At 41.4% G+C, this 24,607-nt stretch overlaps 1 protein-coding gene across 7 annotated transcripts in view; it reads right to left on the bottom strand.

Annotated features, from left to right (window-relative positions):
* The window catches only part of MLH3 (mutL homolog 3), a 252,031-nt gene that overhangs the window by 124,517 nt on the left and 102,907 nt on the right, over window positions 1-24,607 (bottom strand). For 4 of the 7 annotated variants that reach the window (XM_069638056.1, XM_069638055.1, XM_069638057.1 and 1 more), the window contains 5 exons: window positions 23,110-23,214; window positions 22,829-22,901; window positions 8,841-8,912; window positions 2,142-2,250; window positions 1,033-1,192 (listed from right to left, as the gene is read on the bottom strand). In XM_069638056.1, the coding sequence (XP_069494157.1) occupies window positions 1,033-1,192; window positions 2,142-2,250; window positions 8,841-8,912; window positions 22,829-22,901; window positions 23,110-23,214 (519 nt within the window). Of the gene's footprint in view, window positions 1-1,032; window positions 1,193-2,141; window positions 2,251-2,430; window positions 2,524-8,840; window positions 8,913-22,828; window positions 22,902-23,109; window positions 23,215-24,607 lie in introns of those variants that run through there. The other 3 variants (XM_069638059.1, XR_011283805.1, XM_069638060.1) reach the window with 3 other exon arrangements.

The following is a 24,607-nucleotide window of genomic DNA, read 5'->3' as shown; positions in this document are numbered from 1 at the left end:
GCTCCCTCTGCATTGTGTAGTATTAGCGAGTAATTTCCGAATTGGAGACTTGTTTTATTGGGGGGATGGTGGGGGGACCCCCCCATTAAAAAATCAAATATTAATACACAATGCAGAGGGAGCTCTCCAGTGCTGAAAGATATTCCATACCGTTGCAATCGACTTCCGTACTGGACAGCTCCCTGTAACAATATATATGCTTCATCGTTTTTACATTAAAAAAATGAAAAATTATTCATATATCAAAACTCTTTTCGGTAAAAGGGTTTCGATGGATAGACTTTTCATTTTATGTATGGAAATTCGGTGAACATTTTTTCCATGAAAATAATTTGATGAAAAATGCCCTCAATGGACATTTTTCGATGGAAAGACATGTAACCGTTTCTTGTATTTTTGGCTCATACAGTAGATTGTACTTTAGAACCATCCAGAGAGGCAAGTTGGCATGTGTAAAGTGGAGCTGTGGCATTGTGGAGCTGAAACATATCCTTCAGTTGTTTAGTTTTGTCAGAGTCAGAAGTGGTGCTAAATCACTACTTTTGGTTTTGGGTAACTGGGGAGTTGCGAGGAAGCAATCTAAAACTCTTGAAATAACTCACATATTATGTGCAAATACTGTATGGATCAAGTCCATTCTATAAATAAAATGATAAAAATAAGATTTTTCTCTCTCTTTCTATCCTGCTACTCTCACCCCTTCCCTGCCATCTCCCCTACTCATCCACTCCTATATGTCTACCCCAACGATCCTTAGTGCGGTATCTTTAAAAGTATTGCTCCAGCCAAGATCCTCCTCTCTTTATCCTACCTGCCCTTATCAGGTCTTATCTCCATTTATCTTCCCCATATACATGTCAAATTATTTCCCCATAACATTTATGCAGATCTATGATTGTTACTTAAATGTAATTATAGACAGATTAGACCTCTGTGAAAGTAGATCTCCAGTGAAACTTACAGACTATATGCAAACATGAATAATACCTTATTTCCACAAAGTCACATTTCCTGTGTTTGAGCCACTCTCACCTCCACAATGGCTTTAGTCACTGGCGGTCTACCTCGACGAACTTCATTAGCTTCTCGTTCAACAAAGCAGAGTGGGACTTTCCCCACTAAAACATGGGAGGCACCTTCCTCAGGGAAGGAGAGGCATAATCCCACATCCTGCAAGGTACACTGGCAGGACCTGTAAAGAGAGCACACCGTAAAGCTCCCACAGCCAGCCGCAGACACACTGATACAAGATGCGTACATTACTTTTAAGGAAGGATGAGATGTACAATCCTAAACTCAAATTCAATAGGATTCCATGTGACACATTGGCCAAAAGCAAACATCAGTCTGAGAAACAATGAAGTTGGGAAGGTTTTGCAAAAACATCATTTGGACTGGCCGAATAGTGCACTGGCCCACAAAGATAGAGTACTTAGATGGTTGAGCGAGTGTGGTGGCGAGTACATGCGTGAACTAGAGAGGCGCAAACAAGGCCCTACCAATCCATACAAAATGATACCTCATCAATCAGGAGCTGCAGAACCTTGTTCCATGCCAAGGCTCACTGATACAATAAACGAGTAGGAAGTGTTTCAGGCCTTCATAATTTCCAATGTAAAGAGCGACGCCCTGGTCTAAACAAAGGAAATTTTGATTGATCACTATTTACTGGAGGACCACATTTTCGATGGGCCAGTTAATAGCCCAGAGGCAGCTAAACATACTCTTGGCTTGTTTATCTGATAGGTTCTACATCAGATTTTGATGTGGGCCAAGAACCTGGAATCCCTATGAATTATGCCTGCTTTTCTTACACCTGAAAATAGCAGGTAGAATTTATATGGATTTCTTGTAATGACGGCTGCCATGTTGGTAGATAGAGGCTGCCATTTCAGATAGCCACCACAGTGCTGATTATTGGGCATTTTTCGACTGTGGCAGAAAACTGCCATTAAGCCACCACCATCTGTGCCCTGGTTGGGAAATGATAAAATCCAATTAAACAGACTTCAGACACAGTCCGCTTCAATGGAGTTACTGTAAAACCCCAAATTAGCTCTTAAGAGGGCAAAGGAGGTGTTCAGGATTACAACATCCAGGTGTCTTTGCATTGGTTATGTAAACATCAAGCCAGCACAGACCTTAAGAGTCTCTTGTGCTCCTCAGTCACTTCAACCTGCAGAGGTGGGCAAACCGTGGAGGAAAGCAGCTTCCTTCTCCCCAAAGCTTCAGGAGCAGAGTCGTAGGATTCTGTAAATGAAAAACCAGATACAACTCACAGGATTGTGTGCAGCACCATTCATAGTTTGCATGCTTTTGCTCACATCCGCCCATTATCTCCATGAAGTGATAGGTCAAGATGTGCTGTGTTTTAAATTATTATAAATGTAATCCATCAATAAGAGTCAACAACAACATATGAAAAATTACCTTAATGATGATTCATGTTCTTAGTCCTTGCTCTCCGTCCTTCACAACTGGTTGGGACAGCCTGCATCGGGAGGCGGGTCAGAAAAAACCTGCCTACAAAAGATAGCTGTCACTTTAAGCTTGTTTTCGAACTCTTTTACTTGCATGCGTCCCACCGCATGCCAGTCCCACCCTCCACCCCCACATCATCAACCACCTCACCATGTTCCCTTAAGTTTTTTTCCCCCTTCGCCAACTGGCGGTTGTGGTTAAATCTATGCTTTACAGTGCATGGTTGGGCAGGTGTTGTGAAGTAGGGAGAGCAAGAACAAAGAGAACCTGAATCACCATCAAGGTAGTTTTTCATTTCTCTCTCGTCCTGCTCTCCCTCCTTCCTAACAGGTTAGGATCAGACTAAAAAGCCTAATATTAGTAAGGGTGGAGGAGACCGCTTTAGCGTCCTAGAAACGTTCCGGTTCTAAAAGGCCTCCTCGTCTTTTGAAGAATGTGGTATGGGATACAAAATTGGAAGGAATATCTCTTGTGTCAGATAAAATTCAGAGACTACCTTTGGCAGGAAGGAAGGCACTGTACGAAGAGCAACCTCATCCCTATGAAAAGGGCACAAGAGGCCATCGGCTCAAAAGGTTTCTGCATTAATGCAGTTAACGCAGCAGTGGCCTGTGAAACTTACATATGAGCTTATAGTTTGGGCCATTGTGAAACTAAAAAGCTCACATGCACCAGGCCTTAATGGGCTGGCCAATCTTGTCTTAAAACATTCTCCTGAGGCATGGGCAAAAATCCTCCTGGTACTGTTTAGGAAAATCTGTGCCGAGCACCATGTTCAGTCCTCATGGCAGCAGTCTTTGTTGGTCCCATTCTATAGGAAAGGGGACAGAAATGTCCCAGGCAACTACAGACTGCTGTCCATGTGGGACGTAACATGAAAGCTATTTGGAACCTTCCTATTAAAGGAATTGCAAAGCTGGGTCGAGACATCAGGAGTCCTCCATAAATATCAGACAGGCTTTCGACCCGGCTCAGCAACAATCCACAATATAAGGATGTTGGATATGCTATCAAGGGGGACTGTAGGTTAAGACAGACCATCTGTATATATGTAACCTTTGTGGAGTTCAAAGCCACGTTTGACCGGGTGGACCATGATAAACTGTGGCAAAAGCTATAGTAGATGGGTAGCCCAGAATGGTTGGTGTATGCAATACAGTTGTTGCACAAGAACGCTCAAGTTAGAGTGTGCTAGGATAAAAAAAGGGGGCAGGTTGGGATTGAAAGGCATTTGCTGGGGAGTCAAGCAAGGATGTGTGCTAGCTCCCCTGCTGTTTAACATTTACCTGACAGACCTACCTGCACACCTGCTAGTAATGTCTAATTTCCCACCTAAAATAGGTAAAGAAATCGGAAGTATGCTGTATGCCGATGACTTAGTGATGTCTGATCTTACGTACAGTGGTATGCGAAACATGCTAAATGAGTTATGGGACTACACATACGAAAATAAACTTGTAATAAACATCACTACGACAAACAAGCATGCTGCTAACGAGCAGAAAAGGTGCATAAGAGGGTCATGGCATCTAAACTGGGCAGGATATATTATGTTGAGAGCTACACCTACCTGGGACTAGAAATGAGCGACAATAATAAGTACTCATATAAAAAAGAGCACAAAATAAGAAAGGCACAGCAACGAACGCTGCTACTCCCAACGTTTGTCTTAAGGACAGCAGGCTACACGATTCAGGGTATTTGAACACGTTATAGGCAGTGTTACAGTCCCATGTTATTATATGGGCTTGAGGCTTTACCCATGAACGATCTTGGCTAGTTGAATTGTTTGGAGGGCATATTTTGGCATAAGGCTTTAAACTTGCCGACCACATCTCCTCTGGAGTATTGAAGACTTGAGCTAGGGATTGTCTCATTAAGCACCCAATTAGTGAAGAAGAGGGGGGCCTTATATGTGAAGTCAATAATGACCCCAGCATGTCCATCATTGAATGAGCTCGGGAAATATTATGAATTTGAAGTGGGGGCTAAGGGAAAGGTTTCGAAGATGTACATCTAGACTTCTTTCAAACTATCAATTGGATACCACAGGCAGAATTCTGTACTAATTTGGATTCAGCAAAGGCCTCCCACTTTAGAAAAGCAAACCTGTGGGACTGGACTAAAAACTACTCGCTTGTCCAATGTATGTCCAATGTATGTCATTATAATGTGGTAGCACAGCTGACAGATATATGAAAATACAGACATACCTGCTCCAAAGTTCGAGCCCTGCTGTACTAAATGTTATACTGAGACTCAGAACTAATCAGCTCCCACTACTAACACTCAGAGGGTCGCAGCTGGGAATACCAAAAGAGATGAGGGTATGTTGGTTATGCAAATTACCCGACTACTTGGAAACACCGAAGCACGTTAGGACGGAGTGTAAGGTACTGGGCTCGGTATATATATGTGTGCCTACTAGGAGAAGGAGTGTATAATTACGACACAATTAAATCTGAGTCCTTTTGGATATATTGCCTCAATTCGGAATCGAGCAAACTGCACATAGCACTTTACTGGGTTTCAAATTCTGTGGGAAAGAGCTGGAAATCCCTTGAAACTGCAAAAGTAAGAAATTAAAGAGTTTGAGTATTTAGGATTTAGGAATAGGCATATGGAACGCTTAGGAAATGGCTCTGAGATTTATGAACTACCAAGTGTAGTGTTTCGAGAAATATGTTTAGATATAAATTTTAGATTGGGAAAATCTTTTAGATGTTTTAAACATTCTTAGGTGTTTTAAGCATTTAATTGGTTTATATGTTTTTACAAGAATAATAATTATCTTGGAATGCCCTCAAGCCTTTTTAGCTAAGTATTATTGTCATGTATTTGTGTGTATTTATTGTGATTTGATTCAATTTGCATTTGTAATTGTATTTGTGTGAATCCAATATATAATTTGTATCTTCCTTAAGTTCTCTTGAACTATAAACAAATAAAGATAATAAATTAATGCAGTTAAAACCGAATTTATATCTCACTGAGGTGGTGGATAGTGAATAGGGTGATACAACCTTAGTAGCCTCTCGAAATGCTGTTGAATTGCCTCCTTTGATAGAGAAAAGCTCTTCTGCTGTCTATTCAGATAGGCACCTACTGATGGCAGCCAATGTTTACAAGTTTCTACGTTTACTCCTGTTCACGCTAGGAAGGACATGAAGGCCATAATATTGTCTATTGATGCTCACAATGGACTTAAATTGTGATCAAGAACCCAATAGCAAGAACAAAACCATTTGCTTTTGTATTGCTTCTTTGTGGATCCTTTCCTGCAGCAGTTATGATTTTTATATTCTAATCAGATAAATGCAAATGTCAGCTCTTCAGGAACTCAGGTTCAGTAATTGAGGGGAGGGGTGACACACCTGCCCCTTCTGCGGAGTGAAGAGATTTTTCGTCATAGGCAGATCAGCGTTTCCCGAATCATGAAGATAGAAATTATTTGTTATACTGCAAAAACCCTGTCTACAGGGGGGAAGGCCATCACTGCTCCAATAAACTGAATGCTCTGTGATGGGACTAAGTTTGATGTGGGCATATTTATTGAGAATTATGTCAACTGTACCTTCTGTATCACCTCTTCCAGCGATTGAGCCTTTATCAGCCAATCGTCGAGGTTGGGGGTCAAGGTGCACCTTTTTCAACTGCAGGCGGGCTGCCACTGCTGGCATCACCTTTGTGAAGTGTGAGAAACATGAGGGCATCCTCACTTCCTTCTACCCAATAACCTCTTCTGAGCTGGTCAGGGAACAGCCATCGCTTTTGGATCCTGACTACAGGGGTGCGGGGGGTGTCGATATGCGAGGGAGGATCATCTGGGCGGAGGAGATTTGGGGAAAGAAAGGAAGATGTCCTTAGGTGAGACGTGGTATCCCCCGTTTCCATTTCACAATGAATCTTCAGTACCTGAAGCCTTTATGGGGTACTGTCAAACCCCCTCCCTTTCTTCCTTTCAAAATAACCCTCAGGTAAATTATCAGTATAGAGGTACTAGTTCTTGTACCCTGCCTTCCTAGAACCCTGACACGATTTTACCATGCTGGTTTACCAGGGTGGAGTGGGTGCCCTGATACTGCTTGACTTGTCAGCAAACTTCGACACTGTTGACCACTCCATCCTTGAGTCCAGCATGGCGGTAGTAGGCCTCTGTGGCCCAGTCTTGGCGTGGTTCACATCCTTCCTGTCTGAAAGTGGCCAATTTCTTTCTCCCCTTCCATTTCACTCTTCTTCCTCCTCGCTGTCCTGTGGAGTCCCTCAGGGCCCTGCCTTGTCCCCTATACTATTCAACATCTATGTTCAGCCATTGATTCGTCTCATCTGCTCCCACGTCTTTCGGTGCTACACGTATGCCGATGACACCCAGATTTTGATCCGTTTAGATCTTGAACAGTCTGAGGTATCCACCCGGCTATGCGAGTGCCTCTTGGCCGTGAGGGACTGCATGAACAGCAAGTGGCTGAAATTTAACGGGGACAAGGCTGAGATCCTGATGGTGGGTTCTTCCCCCGACTCTGCTTCTTGGTCTTCCTCCTTTTGGCCCACTGCTTTTGGTATTGTTCCTACCCAAGTGACGATAGGTAAGAATCTGGGGATTTACATCTCTGCCTCACTCTCTATGTCTGCTCGGGTGAAGGCTGTATGCAAATCTGGGCACTTCTGACTATGTGTACTCTGTGGAGTACTACCATACCTACCAGCCCATCTTCGTGCCCGGGTTGTGGCCTCTATTGTTAATAGTCAAATGGACTATTGCAATGCCTTGTATCTGGCTCAGCCTCTTGGTTTAATTCATTGGCTACAACGCTTTCAGAATCTGGCAGCTAGGGTAACCACCTCTACCCCTTATTGGTCAAACATTAGTCATGTGCTCCGTTCCCTTCATTGGCTACCAATAGCAAAAAATATTGAATTTAAGTCCCTGTGTCTGATGCACAAAGCATTTTACCATCAGGGTGCGGAATATCTTCAGGACAAGTATCAGCTTTATGTGCCTGGTCGAGCCCTCCGTTCTGCAGCCGAACACTTAGTGGCTATCCCCAAATTTCGCTGTTTAACAAATGGGGGTCACGCCTTCTCAGTCTCTGCAGCTAAATTGTGGGATAACCTACCCGTTGCTGTCAGGCTTACATATACGCCATTTTTTAAAAACCTAGCTTTTTTAGGCTCTTCTAGACTTTCGGCTGACTGTGTCCTCCGCGCCATGATGCCCTTGGATGACCATGCGCAATACAAATTCTCATAACATAACGCTGTACAGAAGAAACAAGAAAACACCAATCAAATCTGAAATGGGAGTATACAGCTAAAAGTTACACCCCAAAAAGAAAAAGGGATGTCACAGAGCGCAGCAATTCGGACCCATCCAATGGGTGGAAAAACCAGGAACTGGGTGTGGCAGTTGGTGACGTAGGGGTGGAGGGTGGGACTGGCACGTGGAGGGACGCACACCTGTTAAAGTGTTCCAAAACACAAGTGCTACCATCTTTTGTAGCCAGTCTTTCTTACCCGCCTGCTGATGCAGGCTGTCCCATCCAGTTGGGAAGGATGGAGAGTAGAGCGGGAGAGAACAAATGTTATTAATTACAGCCTCACATTTCCAGGACACTGGACCTCTAGAGATACTGTGCATTAACTGTAGTTGTTGTCGTTGCGCTCAATGTACCCTGAAAGACCTTCTTGAGTTCATGTTGCCTTAAACCTCTGCTAATTTCTTCCTTTAGAAAGGATCGATTTAACTTATTTAAAAAAAAAAAAAAAGAGTTGTTAGCCTTTAACCCAGAGTGATAAGTGAAACGTTTTTACCATAGTGTCCATGGGACTGGAGGGGTGGGAGGGAGGCAGGTTGTACCACTCCTGCCTGCCCCAAAGTATGGCATACATTTACACACAAATCTTGTGGCAAAAACAAGACCAATTTTTAGTGCATATGTATGACAAACACCAGATAATGATATATGATATTTTATTTATATCGTGCCCATACACAAGTGTTTCAGAGCGCGAAATGAGATTAAATCAACAAAGTGCAACAACCGCCCACCAAGGCATGACAAAACAGAGGGAGAAAACATACAATAAATGGGGAAATAAGCATTCCCCCTATCTAGCCATCCTAAAGTAAAAAGTATCTAACAATATGTTTCAAGTCAACAAAAGGTCAGCACTTTGAAACCTCGAACACCGGACTCCTTTACCCACGATCAGCTGGTCAGGAGAGACAAATTTGGTGACTGAATGTTGATTCATCAACAGATTAATATCATCCCAGCACTCTCACATACTTGAAACAGTTCAAAGTACACACTCTCATGGCAACATTGCTATCTACCAAAAACCCCAGAGCCTCTCACCTGCAATGAGCTGTTCGAGCCGGACCCGCTCGTGGGCTGCATGCTGATCTACCAGGACAAGCAGGTTACCATCTAAATGGACAGGGAGAGAGTCAGAAAAAGAAAGCTCAGCCATCATTTATTTATTTAAATTCTTGATAACGCGCCAAATCGCCCGAGGGCCTCACGGCGCACATAAAACAAATAAGACAAAAACTGAACAAGAAAAATTGAGAGGCAGGAATCTCAGGAGGGACTATGTGGCGAAAAGTTAAGGAGCATTGAAAAGATGGGTCTTGAGGTTTTTCTTGAACTGGATCAGTGAAGAGGAGCTCTTAAGGTGAAGAGGAAGAGTGTTCCAGAGAGTAGGGGCTAAGACACTGAAGATGGTTTTGCCAAACTTGACTGAGCGAAAACGTGGCTGAGTGAGCATGGCTCGCTCAGTGGACCTGAGTGAACGGCCAGGGACATAGCGATGAATACACTGAGTCAAATAGATGGGTGCAGAACCAATCAAACATTTGAAGGTGAGAGTGAGTATCTTAAAGGATACCCTATGCTTGATGGGCAGCCAGTGCAATTTTTTCCTGGCTTCAGTGATAGAAGAGTGCCTGGCTAAACCAAGCACAGCTCGGACTGCACGGTTTTGGGTTGTCTGGAGAGCAGTGATATTGGCAGTAGACATACATGCTAGGAGACTATTGCAGTAGTCTAACCTGGAATTAAAAAGGGCAGATGCTAGAAGAGACATATTGCGGACAGAGAGAAAAAGACGCATTGCACAAAGTTGCTTGTTAATCCAGCTACAAGATGCCCTAGTTTTTGCGACATGTTGGCGCATTGAGAGCTCTGCATCAATAGTGACGCCAAGAGTCTTGACGCTACGTGCCACTGGAATAGATACATTAGCAATGGTAAATGAGTCATATTCCTTAGGAAGTTTTTTTTAACATGTGGCTTGAGCCTGCAATGAGGAGCTCAGTTTTATCTGCATTCAGAGCCATGAAGTTCGTACTCATCCATGAATGGATGACCGAGTAGATGGCAGAGATAGCCTTGGAGTCTGTGGGGTAGGAGCCAGACAATTCAAGGACGACCTGGGTGTCGTCAGCATAGTTAGTATAAAGAACACCCAGAGCGTCGAGCATGGGAAGCAGGGGGAGAATATAAATGTTAAACAAAGTGGGGTATAGGGAGGAACCCTGGGGGACACCACGTGTGAGCAGAGAGGGTATAGAGGAGGCATTTTGGATGACGACGCGATCATTGCGAGGACCAAGAAAAGAGACTAGCCATTGTGTAGAGAGATTCGAGCAGCCGACAAGGGATTGCTGCCTGGTTGCCAAGAGCGCGTGGTCGACCGAGTCGAACGCAGCAGATAGATCCAACAACATCAAAAGTGCAGGATGGCCCTGATCGATGATGGATCCAAGACTTGATTTTAAATACAACATTGCCGTTTCAGTGCAGTGACAGGCACGATAACCAGACAGACGAGGCCCCATGATGGTATTATCATCAATACATTTCTGTAACTGAAGATAGGCGACTCGGTCCATGACCTTCAGAAGGAAGGGCACGTTAGTGTTTAGCAAGGAGGGGGTCAAGATTAGCTTGCTTGAGCAAGGGCGTGATCCAAGCCTCCTTGAGATTAGTTGGTACTTGGCCCTCTATGAAGGACTGATTAATCAACTTAGTGATCCAAGGGCTAATGATGTTGAGGCATTGTACCAGCAACCTGGAAGGACAGGCATCACCTTTACAAGAGGTGGGCTTCATTTTAAGGATGATGGCAGTTACTTCAGATACCGTGCAAGGGGTAAAAGAGGAAGAAGGTATCGTAGTAGCGGAATTGGGATGTGTCCCTAGGAACGAATGAGGGGAAGAATCAATAGGTAAACTACTGGGTAAGGGGTCGTGGGTAGTTTTAGCATAGAGAGATTGTTCAGGTAAGTGAACAGGTGTGGGATCGGGAGGAGCAGAAGAGGGAATAAGAGAAGCATTGGTTGAGATGGAAGTACTAGCTTTGAGATGTAAGGCAATTTTAGCAGTAAAGGCGTCGTGGATGGTTTGACACCAGGTATCTTCTAGAGGAGCCTGCCCTGCTGTGTGAGTGTTAGAATTAAATTCTTGAAGGATGGAAAAAAGTTCCTTGGATCTGGATTTGGCTTGTTGTATGCAATTATTGTAATAGGTGGCTTTTGCCTTGATCACAGCAGATTTGAATGTTTTTACAGAGCTTTTATAAAAGGCGAGCGAATCAGGAGAGGGAGGTTTTCTCCATGCACGTTCAGCTGAACGTCGTAGATGTCTAAGTGCAAGAATTTCTTCATTAAACCAGTGTTTATTAAGGGTTTCGGGTTTGACAAATCGTGTACTAAAGGGAGCGAGTTCCTCTACAATAGAGTCTAGAGTGTTTTTCAGGTGTTCGGACAAATTGGTTGAGTCGTCAAAATTGCACAGATTACCCAGTCTGTTGGTAAGTTCATAAAATAATCTTACAGGGGTTAACTTTTTGAATGATCTGGTGACAATAGGAAGTCTGGGTATGGCGTCAACTCTGGAAGATACGGTAGGGAGAGTGACCATAAATTTAAGTAGCGAATGGTCAGACCAAGGACATGGTGAGACCAAGGGACTGGAGGTTTGAATTTCATGGAACAAAACCCAATCAAGGATATGACCACCAACATGTGTGGGTTCAGTGACCAGCTGACTAAAACCAATAGAGGATAGAGCAGCAAGCAGTGACTGAGCGGTTTTAAGGGATGAATCATTGGCCCATAAATTAAAGTCGCCTAGAAGAACAACCGGCCCTTTATTAATAATAAGATTATTCAGAATGTGTAACAGTTGTTCTTCGAACAAGGGTAGGTTACGAGGTGGTCGGTAAATAAGAATAATAGTAAGTGAGATGTTATTAGAGATCTTGATTTAGGTGAGCAAAGATTCACATTCATCAGGAGATTTGTGTGGGCATATGTGGTATTGGGGGGTGACTCTCAAAAGGAGGGCAACCCCTCCACCTTTAGTGACCTGGCGGTCAGACCTAAGTAGAACATATCCTGGGGGGGTGGCCAAAGTGTAGGGCATGTGTGCTTCATTCGGTAATGTCAGATTCTCACATTTTGTACCTCAATAGGACAAGGTTCTTAGGAGAATAGGGTATGTCAAATACCATTCCAGGAAAGTTAGAAAGGGAAGGTGGTTGAAATATTAAATAACTTCAATTTAGTGAATAGAGCATTTCTTTTAGTTTGTTCAATTTCCCTTAACTAACTTTCAATTAGAAAGATGAAATGCCCCCAAGCCAAGATGGAACTTTTTCACAACAATGATTGGTTCAGTTCTCAGCATGCAGCATTGTGATGTCATTAGAATGTTAATAACAATTCTCAACTGCCTTTCATTAAAGTATGCATCAGAGTAGGTCATATATTAGTTAGCTCCAGTAAAATTCATTTAAAGTTTCCATTTTAAAGGAGAGTTATATCCTTTTATGAGTTCTAAAAAATATAGTAGTGATATTAGTTAAGTAACAAGAGAAGAAGTGTGCAGAAGAGGAATTCCAGTGAGATTCAGTAGCTGAGCCAGAGAAGATTCCAGTTTCATGAACATTGATAAGCTAAGTGGACTTCTGAATTTTTTAAGTGAAGATTCAATATTTTTGAAATGTTAATAATTCAAAGACTTTATATTGAGCTTTTCATTTTTGTTTGGAACAATAGAATCCTAATAGTATTATAAGAAATTGGGCAATTAATTTTTAATGAACAACATATAAAGAAGATTCAGCAATTCATTTTTGTGTACATTTTATCTTTAATACTAATAAGGCGCACCGTTCGAATCGTCGTGTTTTTAAAACCTTTAACGTAACATCTAATATATTTTTAACTAACTTCAGGTTCGTTTGTTTTCCAGCCTGCGCCGCGTATTTCCTTGGATTCGCAAGTGCGGTTTAGAGGAAAGGACCTAACGACGTCACTCGAGCGTCGCGGCCATTTTTGGACTTTCAATGTTTTCCTCGTTTTTATCATTTGTTCGTGACGGAATAGAAAAACGATTTAAGGACAGCGTAGTATCCTGATTACGCAGCGTTTTTTGTGAGCAATAGTTTTTCTCCTTGATAAAGAAAGAATTCAGAAGAAATACATGAGTAGCAAGAGACATTATTGAAAAAGCACTCTGTATGTGAAATTGGAGTATAAAAGTTTACAGCAGAATATTTTACAAAGGTTCTTCAGAATACAGAAGGTAATTACTTACACATATTTATAGAAAGTATATGATTCCTAGAGCATCCGGCAAAAGGTATAATAGACAATAATAACAACAATATTTTTTTTTGGGAAATATTTTATTTTAAAGAAAAATGATTACCAGATACTAAAGAGAGCAAGAGAGCAGAAAGACAAAGAGAAGGGATATCGCTAGAGTATCTACAGTCAACATAAACCTTTCAGAAGCAGCCTATTGGCAAATCAAGCATAGGCAACAGGTAAATGTAAATGGAGAAAATATAATATAGAGAGACAACAGTAGTGATCAGAAGACTGATTATTAAAAGTTGTATTTCCTTTTTAGGAACATCCCATCTGAGTCAAAAACTTTCCGAAAAGACAGTCTGAAGTACCTGCAGTGGGAGTTCTTGTCTTTTGTTGTTTTCTCCATTCCCCTTTCCTCTTGGGTTTGCCTGGCCAATAGTTTTAAAGAAGCTGGATTGTTGAGCAGGCAGGCTTAGGGGGCTAGGTGGGCCAGCTTCACTCCTGCAGGATCCCACTACTTCAGTTCCTGACAGAATGAAAGGCCCACAAATCTGATCCTGCCTGAGTGAAGATGGACCCAGAGTCAGGGTTGAGTTTGGTAACTTCGGAAAAGATACTATTAGAATTAAAGACTGAATTAAAAGAGACTAGACAGGAGACTTTGTCCCTGGGAATTAAGATGGAGGAGTTGAATAGTAAGGTGAGAAAGGAGGATTTAGCAGAAGCTTCAGGTTTTAGTTATGGAATTGAGAGAGAACCACCCACTTTGTATCCAGAAGGAATAAAGGTCAAGGAAGCTAGGGTAGCTAAAGAGAAAAGAAGTGGGGACATTTTTCTTTTAGGAGGAACAATAGCTCCTACACCATTAGCTCCCCCAGAACGATTTGGAGGGGATTTCAGAAGATTCAAATCATTTATTATGCAATGTGAATTGCACTATATGTGCAGACCTGAAGCATTTCCTACAGAAACTTCTAAGGTAGCCTTTTTGATTTCTTATCTCACGGGAGAAGCGGCAGCTTGGTCTGTTCCTTTGGTAGAAAGAAGAGCAGCGGAGTTACATAATTGGTTGGAGTTTAAGGTGGTTTTTGGAAAGATGTTTGATAGAAGAACGCATTCTCAGAGTGTTGATGGAGAGCTTTTAGAATTACGTCAAGGAAATCGGGAGTTGGTTTCTTACATCACACAGTTCAGGGGCTTAGTGTTGGAAAATGGTTGGCCAGAGGAAAAAAGGGCTTCCATTTTTTATAGAGGTCTAAGAGATGAGTTGAAGGATGCGTTAGCAAATATTGTGGAGAGGCCTACCTCTAGTGAAGATCTGATTAATTTGGTTCTACAATTAGATATGAGATTAGGAGAGAGAAGATTGGAAAAGCGAAGGAATTTTTCTGAGAATAAGGTTTGGTTCCGAAACGAACGTCCCAGACCAGAGAAAGCATTAAGGGAGGTTAAGGGTTCTTAACGAAATGAGGCTGTAAATTGAGTTAGACCTTCTTTGACTAAGGAGGAGAAAGACAGAAGGAGAAAGGAAAATGTGTGTTTATATTGTGGTGATAGTCCCTGGAAAAGGTCAACAGGTGGCGAATACAGTTCAGACAGCAGTTCCATACATCAAGATAAACGTATCCTTTGCATGGGAAGGTAAGCCAAGATGTGGTGGACCATGTGTTATTGATGCTGGGGCAACAGGAAATTTTTTTGATATTAGTTTGGCAGGTAGATTGGGTATTCCTGTAGTTAAATAGGGAATTCCTGAGCAAGTACGAGCCGTACATGGATCACCACTTACCTCGGGGTTAATAACTCAAGTGACAACTAAATTGGAAATGAAAATTGGGGAAGAGCATTATGAGGAAATTGAATTTGAACTAATTGATGCACCACAGTTACAGATTATTTTAGGCATGCCATGGCTATCTTTACATAATCCATTGATTGATTGGGGAAAGCGAACTGTGGAGTTCAAATCAAGTTTTTGTAAGGAACAATGTTTGGTAAGGTTAACTGCAGAAGATCAAGATGAAATTTCTAATTCTATTGGAGTGTGCCTAGCAGCAGGGTTGGTGAAGGAACATATTGTGGGGGCAGTAGCTGGAGTATTACCTGAGTGTTATAAGGATTTTCAGGATGTTTTTGACAAGAAAGAAGCTAATGAATTACCACCCCATAGAGAATTTGATTGCAAGATCGATCTTGAGGTCGGAGCACCAATTCCTTGTGGAAGAATTTATGCTCTCACTGAGAAAGAGAATGAGTTCTTAAAAGAATATATTGAGGAAAATCTTGCTAAAGGCTTTATTAGACACTCGCAATCACCAGCAGCCTCACCATTGTTCTTTGTTCCGAAGAAGGACAAGACATTGAGAACTTGTATTGACTATAGAGCCCTGAATAAAATAACTATCAAAAATCGCTATCCATTACCTTTGATATCCGTAATGTTGGATAGAATTCAAGGAGCTAAAATTTTCACGAAACTGGATCTACGAGGAGCCTATCACTTGGTTTGTGTTCGTGAAGGTGACGAATGGAAAACTGCATTCAGAACTCGTTACGGACTTTTTGAGTATCAGGTGATGCCATTTGGTCTGTGCAACGCACCAGCGGCATTTCAGTTTTTTATAAACCAAGTCCTTCGTGAATACTTAGATGTATTTGTAGTTGTGTACATTGATGACATCTTGATTTTTTCTAAAGAAGAACAACAACATGTGGAACACGTAAAGAAGGTTTTAGTGAAGTTGCGCGAGAATCACCTATTTGCAAAACTAGAAAAGAGTCAATTCCACACTAATTGTGTGGAATTTTTGGGTTTTGTATTATCTCCAGAAGGTCTTGAGATGGATTCAAGTAAAGTAAAGGCAGTTAAAGAATGGCCACAACCAAGTTCTGTAAAAGATATTCAATGTTTTATAGGATTTGCGAATTTTTATCGTCGATTTATTCAAAACTTTCACAGGTGATTTCTCCAATTACTAAATTGTTGAAAAAGGGAGTAAAATTTGTTTGGAGTGAAGAGGCTGAAAACGCTTTTAAATTTCTTAAAGGAAAATGTATTTCTGGACCAATTTTATTACATCCTGATGTGGATCAACCTTTCTTTGTGGAGGCAGATGCTTCTGATTGTGCCATGGGAGCAGTTTTATCACAACGCCATCCAAGAACTGGACAAATTCATCCGGTAGCATTCTTTTCAAAAAAGTTTTCATCGGCTGAGAAGAACTATACAATTACAGATAAAGAACTTTTGGCCATCAAGTCTGCATTCGAGGAATGGAGGCATTATCTTTTGGGTGGACGTCATCGAGTTACAGTTTTAACCGATCACAGAAATTTGACCTTTCTTCGTTCCGCCAAGACTTTAACACCAAGACAACTCCGTTGGTCATTGTTTTTTGCAGAATTTGATTTTGTGATTACGTTTAAGCCTGGACGTTTGAATGGAAAGGCTGATGCGCTATCTCGATGTTTTCCAGGAAGTTTAAAGACCGATGATTGTGTTCCAGTGTCACTCTTGTCCGAGAAGAACTTTGTGGTGGGTGAAGTGCATAAAGAAATGGATTTTCGAGAACAAATTCATCATTTACTATCTAAAGAAGAATTGGAAAAATGAGAGGCCGGAGATCCGGTGCAAAGTATCAGGGAAGGTTTGCCCTATGTAGATGCCAAATTGTATCTTCCTTCTGAAGAATTACAAGAAGAGGCACTGAAGAATTGCCATGATTCACCATTGGCTGGTCATCCAGGAGTTAAGAAAACCTTGGAACTTCTTCGAAGAGAGTTGTGGTGGGAGAAGATGCGTGAAGACACAGAAAACTATGTTAGAACATGTGAAGTTTGTATCAGAGCTAAATCCGACCATCAAAAAGCTGCTGGATTATTAGTACCGTTACCAATTCCACCTCGTCCATGGCATACAGTATCAATGGATTATATTGTTGAGTTACCATCTGACAAGGGATGTTCTACAATTCTGGTGGTAGTAGATGTTTTTTCCAAAGCAGGACATTTCATTCCCATTAAGGGAGCTGCTACAACTACGTCCTTAGCACAAGCCTTTTTGCAGAATGTTGTGAAACTTCACGGTTTACCATGTCAAGTGATTTCTGATCGAGGCACACAGTTTGTTTCGAAATTTTGGAAGGCGTTCTGTAAAGAATTGGGAATTGAAATTAATTTGACAACTAGTTATCATCCCGAGGGTAATGGCCAAACAGAAAGGGTGAATCAAGAGTTAGAAAAATACCTTCGTTGTTATTTGGGGTCTGATCACAGTTGGGTGGAGTTGTTGTGGTTGGCAGAATTTTGTTATAACAATACTGTGAAGGAATCTACTTCTATGTCACCATTTTTTGTAAACCAGGGATTTCATCCACGTTTTCTGAGGGGAGTAGTTTTAGAAGAAGTGGAGGTTCCTGATGTGGAAAACAGGTTGAGAACTATGGGGCAAAATTTGGAGAAGGCAATTCGAGCTTTGAAAGTAAGAAAATTGGGTTACAAGAAATTTGCTGATAAGAAACGTAGAGAGGCTCCTAAATATCATGAAGGAGATAAGGTTTGGTTATCCACTAAAAATTTAGCTTTGAAAGGAAAGAATAAATTTAATCCCCGTTTTATAGGACCATTTGAAGTTGAAAAAGTATTCTCCCCTGTTACTTTGAAGTTGAAGTTACCATCTAGTATGAAGATACACCCTACATTTCATGTTAAATTGTTGAAACCATGTAGAAATGACACTAGATTAATGGGAGCACCTGGTCCAGTATTTTCTGATGATGATTCTGAATATGAAGTTCAAGCTATTTTGGATTCTAGAATTGTTCGAGGTCAGTTGCAATATTTAGTGGATTGGAAAGGTTACGGTCCAGAAGAGAGGCCATGGGTTAAAAGTGAGGATGTTCATGCCTCTAGACTAACTAAGAAGTTTCATCGCTTACAACCCTTTAAACCAGGCCCTGGGACAGGGCTTTACGGGGAGGGTACTGTCAGATTCTCACATTTTGTACCTCAATTGGACAAGGTTCTTAGGAGAATAGGGTATGTCAAATACCATTCCAGGAAAGTTAGAAAGGGAAGGTGGTTGAAATATTAAATAACTTCAATTTAGTGAATAGAGCATTTCTTTTAGTTTGTTCGATTTCCCTTAACTAACTTTCAATTAGAAAGATGAAATGCCCCCAAGCCAAGATGGTGGAACTTTTTCACAACAATGATTGGTTCAGTTCTCAGCATGCAGCATTGTGATGTCATTAGAATGTTAATAACAATTCTCAACTGCCTTTCATTAAAATATGCATCAGAGTAGGTCATATATTAGTTAGCTCCAGTAAAATTCATTTAAAGTTTCCATTTTAAAGGAGAGTTATATCCTTTTAAGAGTTCTAAAAAATATAGTAGTGATATTAGTTAAGTAACAAGAGAAGAAGTCTGCAGAAGAGGAATTCCAGTGAGATTCAGTAGCTGAGCCAGAGAAGATTCCAGTTTCATGAACATTGAAAAGCTAAGTGGACTTCTGAATTTTTTAAGTGAAGATTCAATATTTTTGAAATGTTAATAATTCAAAGACTTTATATTGAGCTTTTCATTTTTGTTTGGAACAATAGAATCCTAATAGTATTATAAGAAATTGGGCAATTAATTTTTAATGAATATATAAAGAAGATTCAGCAATTCATTTTTGTGTACATTTTATCTTATCTTTAATACTAATAAGGCGCGCCGTTCGAATCGTCGTGTTTTTAAAACCTTTAACCTAACATCTAATATATTTTTAACTAACTTCAGGTTCGTTTGTTTACAAGCCTGCGCCGCGTATTTCCTTGGATTCGCAAGCGCGGTTTAGAGGAAAGGACCTAACGACGTCACTCGAGCGTCGCAGCCATTTTTGGACTTTCAATGTTTTCCTCGTTTTTATCCGTTGTTCGTGACGGAATAGAAAAACGATTTAAGGACAGCGTAGTATCCTGATTATGCAGCGTTTTTTGTGAGCAATAGTTTTTCTCCTTGATAAAGAAAGAATTCAGAAGAAATACATGAGTAGCAAGAGACATTATTGAAAAAGCACTCTGTATGTGAAATTGGAGTATAAAAGTTTACAGCAGAATATTTTACAAAGGTTCTTCAGAATACAGAAGGTAATTACTTACACATATTTATAGAAAGTATATGATTCCTAGAGCATCCGGCAAAAGGTATAATAGACAATAATAACAACAATATTTTTTTTTGGGAAATATTTTATTTTAAAGAAAAAAGATTACCAGATACTAAAGAGAGCAAGAGAGCAGAAAGACAAAGAGAAGGGATATCGCTAGAGTATCTACAGTCAACATAAACCTTTCAGAAGCAGCCTATTGGCAAATCAAGCATAGGCAACAGGTAAATGTAAATGGAGAAAATATAATATAGAGAGTCAACAGTAATGATCAGAAGATTGATTATTAAAAGTTGTATTTCCTTTTTAGGAACATCCCATCTGAGTCAAAAACTTTCCGAAAAGACAGTCTGAAGTACCTGCAGTGGGAGTTCTTGTCTTTTGTTGTTTTCTCCATTCCCCTTTCCCCTTGGGTTTGCCTGGCCAATAGTTTTAAAGAAGCTGGATTGTTGAGCAGGCAGGCTTAGGGGGCTAGGTGGGCCAGCTTCACTCCTGCAGGATCCCACTACTTCAGTTCCTGACAGGTAATGAAGCTACTGAAATAGGACATGGTTGACACGCCCCCATTTGTTTTCATGACTGATCTAAAAAGGCTGCATTGCAGTTGAGGGTCCCAATGGAGAACAGTGTGACAACAATGTCTCCTGCCTGACCGTTACTGGGCATGTGGCGGGACTCACAGGGCCTGTCCCCACCACACTCTATAGGACGTAGAGCCCCGGGGCGATATGGGGAGTGTGACAAAGTCTGCTGCCTTGTTTTGGGGACATCCAGGGAATTACTCAGGGGGCCAAATGCCTCCCCACGCTGGTGAGGTAAGGGGAGGATCCCTTAGTCACCCTCATTTAGTCCCCACCAACAGGCAGGGACCACTTACATACCAAAGCACACATACTGGGCTTTTAAGGCAAACACATTTGTGCAGGAGGGCTCAGGGACGCTCCCCATAGTTTCTCACTGCCACACAAAGCACCAGCCCTGATCTAAGAAAGACCAACTTCATAATTGCATTGGTCACAAGATTTGGGCTACACAGACATTGCATTTCAAATGGGGTGTCGAGGGAACTTTCTACTGGTAAGCCATCAAGGCAACTTTGCCCTTATGTCTCCTTCTGGAGTAAAAATGAGGCAGGAATGACTCAACCCCCATTTGAAAGGCACTGCGCTGTTTCAGCACATCCATCCCAATTCAGCCAGCCAGCAGGGTAACAGCTTTGCATAATGGTAGCCACTTGGTAAATGCTATCGCCAGTAAACAGTTATTCTATGTATATGAATACAGTATGTTATATAAACCTTTGTTATATAGTACTTTATTTACCAGAAGCCTCTATTGACGAGAGCCTGGCATTGCCATTAATAGTTTTATTTGAGATGACAGAATGGCAAATATAGTTTCAAAGCTAAGAAAAGCATAATTCTGGATTGTAAAGTGCTAATGAATGAAACACATGTCCAGGATGCTTTGCCATCTGAATGTTTGTTTTAATGCTCCCCCATTCGAAATACAGACATGCTGTTATCCGACATATTTTGTTATGCAGCCGTACTAATGACTCCCAAATGTGTTAGGCCCCATTACCTCGATCAATGGTTCCTTCGCAGGGATCCCAGGGACCACGGGTGCAGTGGTCGAAGTAAGTGGGCACAGAGAATCTAGTAACCCTAGGGATGTTTTCTAGTGGAATCGAGTAAAGGGGGGCGAGCTTGTATATCTCGTCCTACCCCCTCCTCCTGCCACAGGGTTGTACGGGGTAAAGTCCTCACCCTACCTTTGCTTTGCCTGGTTGTGATCAGAGGAGTTCTGGCCAAGGAGCACCCCCCAAGACCCTCCTGCCCTGCCACGAGGGCTTCCCTTAAAGTGGTGATATTGGGAGTGGACCCCTAGTCTTTGAAATGTACCTTTATATCTTCATCACTGGAGTTTATTTCTTATCTGTTGACTTTGACAATACCTTTTTCTTCACTTAAAGACTCCAGCAAAAGGCGTCTTTTTGGGAGTTGTGACTCTTAGTGGTACCAGGCCTACTCACCTTGGCATGGAAGGGTTGGTTAATCGTTAGGGGTCTTATTTTATAAGGCTGGGTAATCGGGCTTCATTGCTTTTACAGCGTGGTACATTAGTTTCTTTGAATTTCAATTGCTTTTGCATTACCTAATTATTTTCCCTTTCTTTACTAGATACAGTTTTCCATGTTTCATATTGGAATCACTTGTAGCTTAAAGTAAAGTGTGGGTGATCGCTAGTGAAATCAACAACTGTGAAATATATATGTTTATTAGGACGAATTTGGGTTAAAATCAGAGTCCAAGTGCGCTTTTGTATCCTCTATTCAATTTAGTACGGATTGCAGCAACCCCAGTTGGTACAGGTGTTATCCTACACCTATTATAGAATTAAGCATCAAAGAGATCAACTGTATAGATTGCGCTATTCGATTAATTGTAATTCTTAGATTTGTATTCCCAATATTTAATTCAATATTGAAATAAGGTAATCAAGTCAATATACAATTACAGTAGCTCTTGTGATTCTCAGATAATTGTCATATACATTTGACTGATAATGTGCCTATGAAGTTCCTAGTCGACACGCTTCTCGACCCCTAGGTCTTTCTCAAGACTATTACACTAATTAAGGCACTTTCAATGATTTCATACTCCTTGCATATTTCACTTGTGATATTAAATCCAGTTCTATTGGTCGGTTCAATTGAGCACTACGTTTTGAACCTTTTCGTGCTGCCCAGATGTTGTATTTCCATTCAAAATTAAGGTATGCTGCAATAACGTCTAATGTTTTAAAGACTACCTTGCTTGGGGTGTAGTCTATTCCAAAATCTGCGTGCCGGGTGTTCAGTAAGTGGCTTGAATCGAAATACAACATCTGGGCAGCACGAAAAGGTTCAAAACGTAGTGCTCAATTGAACCGACCAATAGAACTGGATTTAATATCACAAGTGAAATATGCAAGGAGTATGAAATCATTGAAAGTGCCTTAATTAGTGTAATAGTCTTGAGAGAGACCTAGGGGTCGAAACACGTGTTGACTAGGAACTTCATACGCACATTATCAGTCAAATGTGCTTGACAATTAGTTGAGAATCATAAGAGCTACCGTAATTTGTATATTGACTTTCCATTATTTCAATATTGAATTAAATATTGGGAATACAAATCTAAGAATCACAATTCATGCAACAGCGCAATCTATTCAGTTGATCACTTTGATGTTTAAGTATATATGTTTATTGTATTGATTTAGTAGTACGGCCTACCTGTGATTTCGATTGCTTGGAGTGTGCTAAAGGCCTAATAAATAGTGTATTTGTATCTGTATTGTCTAATTTGCTTTATTTGAGTGCTCTTGTGCGAGTGCCTTACTGCACCACTACTCCACCGCCATTAACCCTGAAGTATAAGCCTTACTGCTCTCCCATCTACCTTGACAGTTTGGCCAGACCTGTCTCTTTTCCCTGATCACTATAATAGGGTGGACTCTCAGAAACCTGCCTCATTGCTGGTTCTAAAAATCCATCTTTACACCTGGGATTGCTGAAACTGTCACAACTGATCCCGACTCACCTGGATTTCCCTCCTCCTGGGTCTTTGTGTTGATCAAACAGGCAATGAATTTATTATCCACTTGTTGTAGGATCTGTAATATAACAACTATACATCAATGTATATATTAAGAATGGTTGCACATTTAGTGATTGGTATTCTTATTTCAATCGACCTCTGGTGGTGTGGTGTGAATCTCTCAACTAACTGATGGCCTACATGCTATACTCATTACACACCACACATCGCAAACCCATTGCCAGAGGTGCCCATCCTATTAAAGATAAAGCCATAGCACTGACCTTCATGGAGTGAATCATTTCTTTGGTGAATCGGTATGGGTATAAAATATTGTGCATTTTCACTGCTAGGTTTGTGGCCTCACTGCTGCTTACATCGACTGCAACCTATGAATATAAACAAAATCAAATTAAAGACCAGACAGTGGCAAATGGAAGCCATTGCTGAAAGTTTGAATTTATGCTTAAACTACTTACCTGTAATCCCCATTACTCTTCATCACCACAGTCCTCAAAGATTGAGAGTGAGTCATCCGGAACAGACACAAAGAACAAGGCACCTAATTGTTATCTAAGAAATTGCCCTTAAGTTAGCCCCTCCTCAAGGGGTGGGCTATAAGTTTACCTTCTCTCTCAAAACTGCCTGTATTGAAATAACAAGCCTACAGGTCTGGGCTCAGGTGGCGTAGTAGTGGATGAGTACTGTGATCCGTCAAAGAGCAGAACTCCGAGTAATGGGGATTACCCATGAGTAATCTAGGCATTCTCATCATCGCCCCCTTTCCTTGTCTCAGTCATGTACTATTTTGTCTATAACAAGCGCCCATAATTGGACAATATAAAAGAGAAATAACATCATGATGGTGCACAATACACTTTAATAAACCAAATATCTTGTAAGACTTCCCATTAAGCTTGCAATGGTGAATAAAAGCAGAATCTCTGTTAGTTGCTTGGCAGATCTTCATTAAAGGAACGCTCTTCGCATCAGACCAAGCGGGTGCCATGCCTCTAGTGAAGTGCCCAAAGATGGAGAATGTACAAGAGACATATTGCAGCTTGTAAGCAGCACATAAATAGTTCAGGCCCTTATATCCCAGTTGATTGATTGATTTGTTTATTTATAGAGCGCCTTACACCAAGGCACTGTACAATGGAACAACTCATACAGTGAACAACAATAAACATTGGGAGCAAAATTACATAATGAATCATTCGACAACAAAACAGTGCAAAAAGCAATTAACTGAGGGGAGGGGAAGTGGAGAGGGAGTAGGATTGGTGAGGGGGAACAGAGAAGGATAGAACGAGTGAAGAATAGGAGGGAGAATGAAATGGGAGTGGGGAGAGAGGAGTTAGAGGAGGGAAAGAGGGGGGAGGAAGAGAGAACAGGGGAGGCCTTCAAGGAGGAGAGTGGAGAAGGGATTTAAGGGAAGTGCGAAATGAGGGAAGGGTCGTGGAAGAGCGGATTGAGAGGGGGAGTGAGTTCCAGTGAAGAGGAGCAGGGAGTTGGAAGGAGCAGAACTGGGAGGAAGCACAGGGGGAAGGAGGTACAGTGAGGAGGAAATGGTCAGCAGAACGAAGTGAGCGAGAGGGGGAGTAAAAGGTGAGAAGGGAGGAGAGGTAGGGAGGAGCAAGACCATGTAGGGATTTGAAAACAAGGCAGAGAAAGCAGAATTCTAACTCTAAGTGGAAAGGTAGCCAGCGAATGTGAGAGAGCGAGGAGGAGATGGAGTCACGGGAGGTAAGGAAACAGAGTACGAACAGTGGAGTGGTAAGT

The sequence above is a fragment of the Ambystoma mexicanum genome, chromosome 14 (assembly GCF_040938575.1).
Source record: "Ambystoma mexicanum isolate Mex_15411 chromosome 14, UKY_AmexF1_1, whole genome shotgun sequence".
NCBI classification, from domain to species: Eukaryota; Metazoa; Chordata; class Amphibia; order Caudata; family Ambystomatidae; genus Ambystoma; species Ambystoma mexicanum.
The sequence above is the reverse complement of the archived record's forward strand: the minus strand, read 5'-3'. Positions and strand labels throughout refer to the sequence as shown.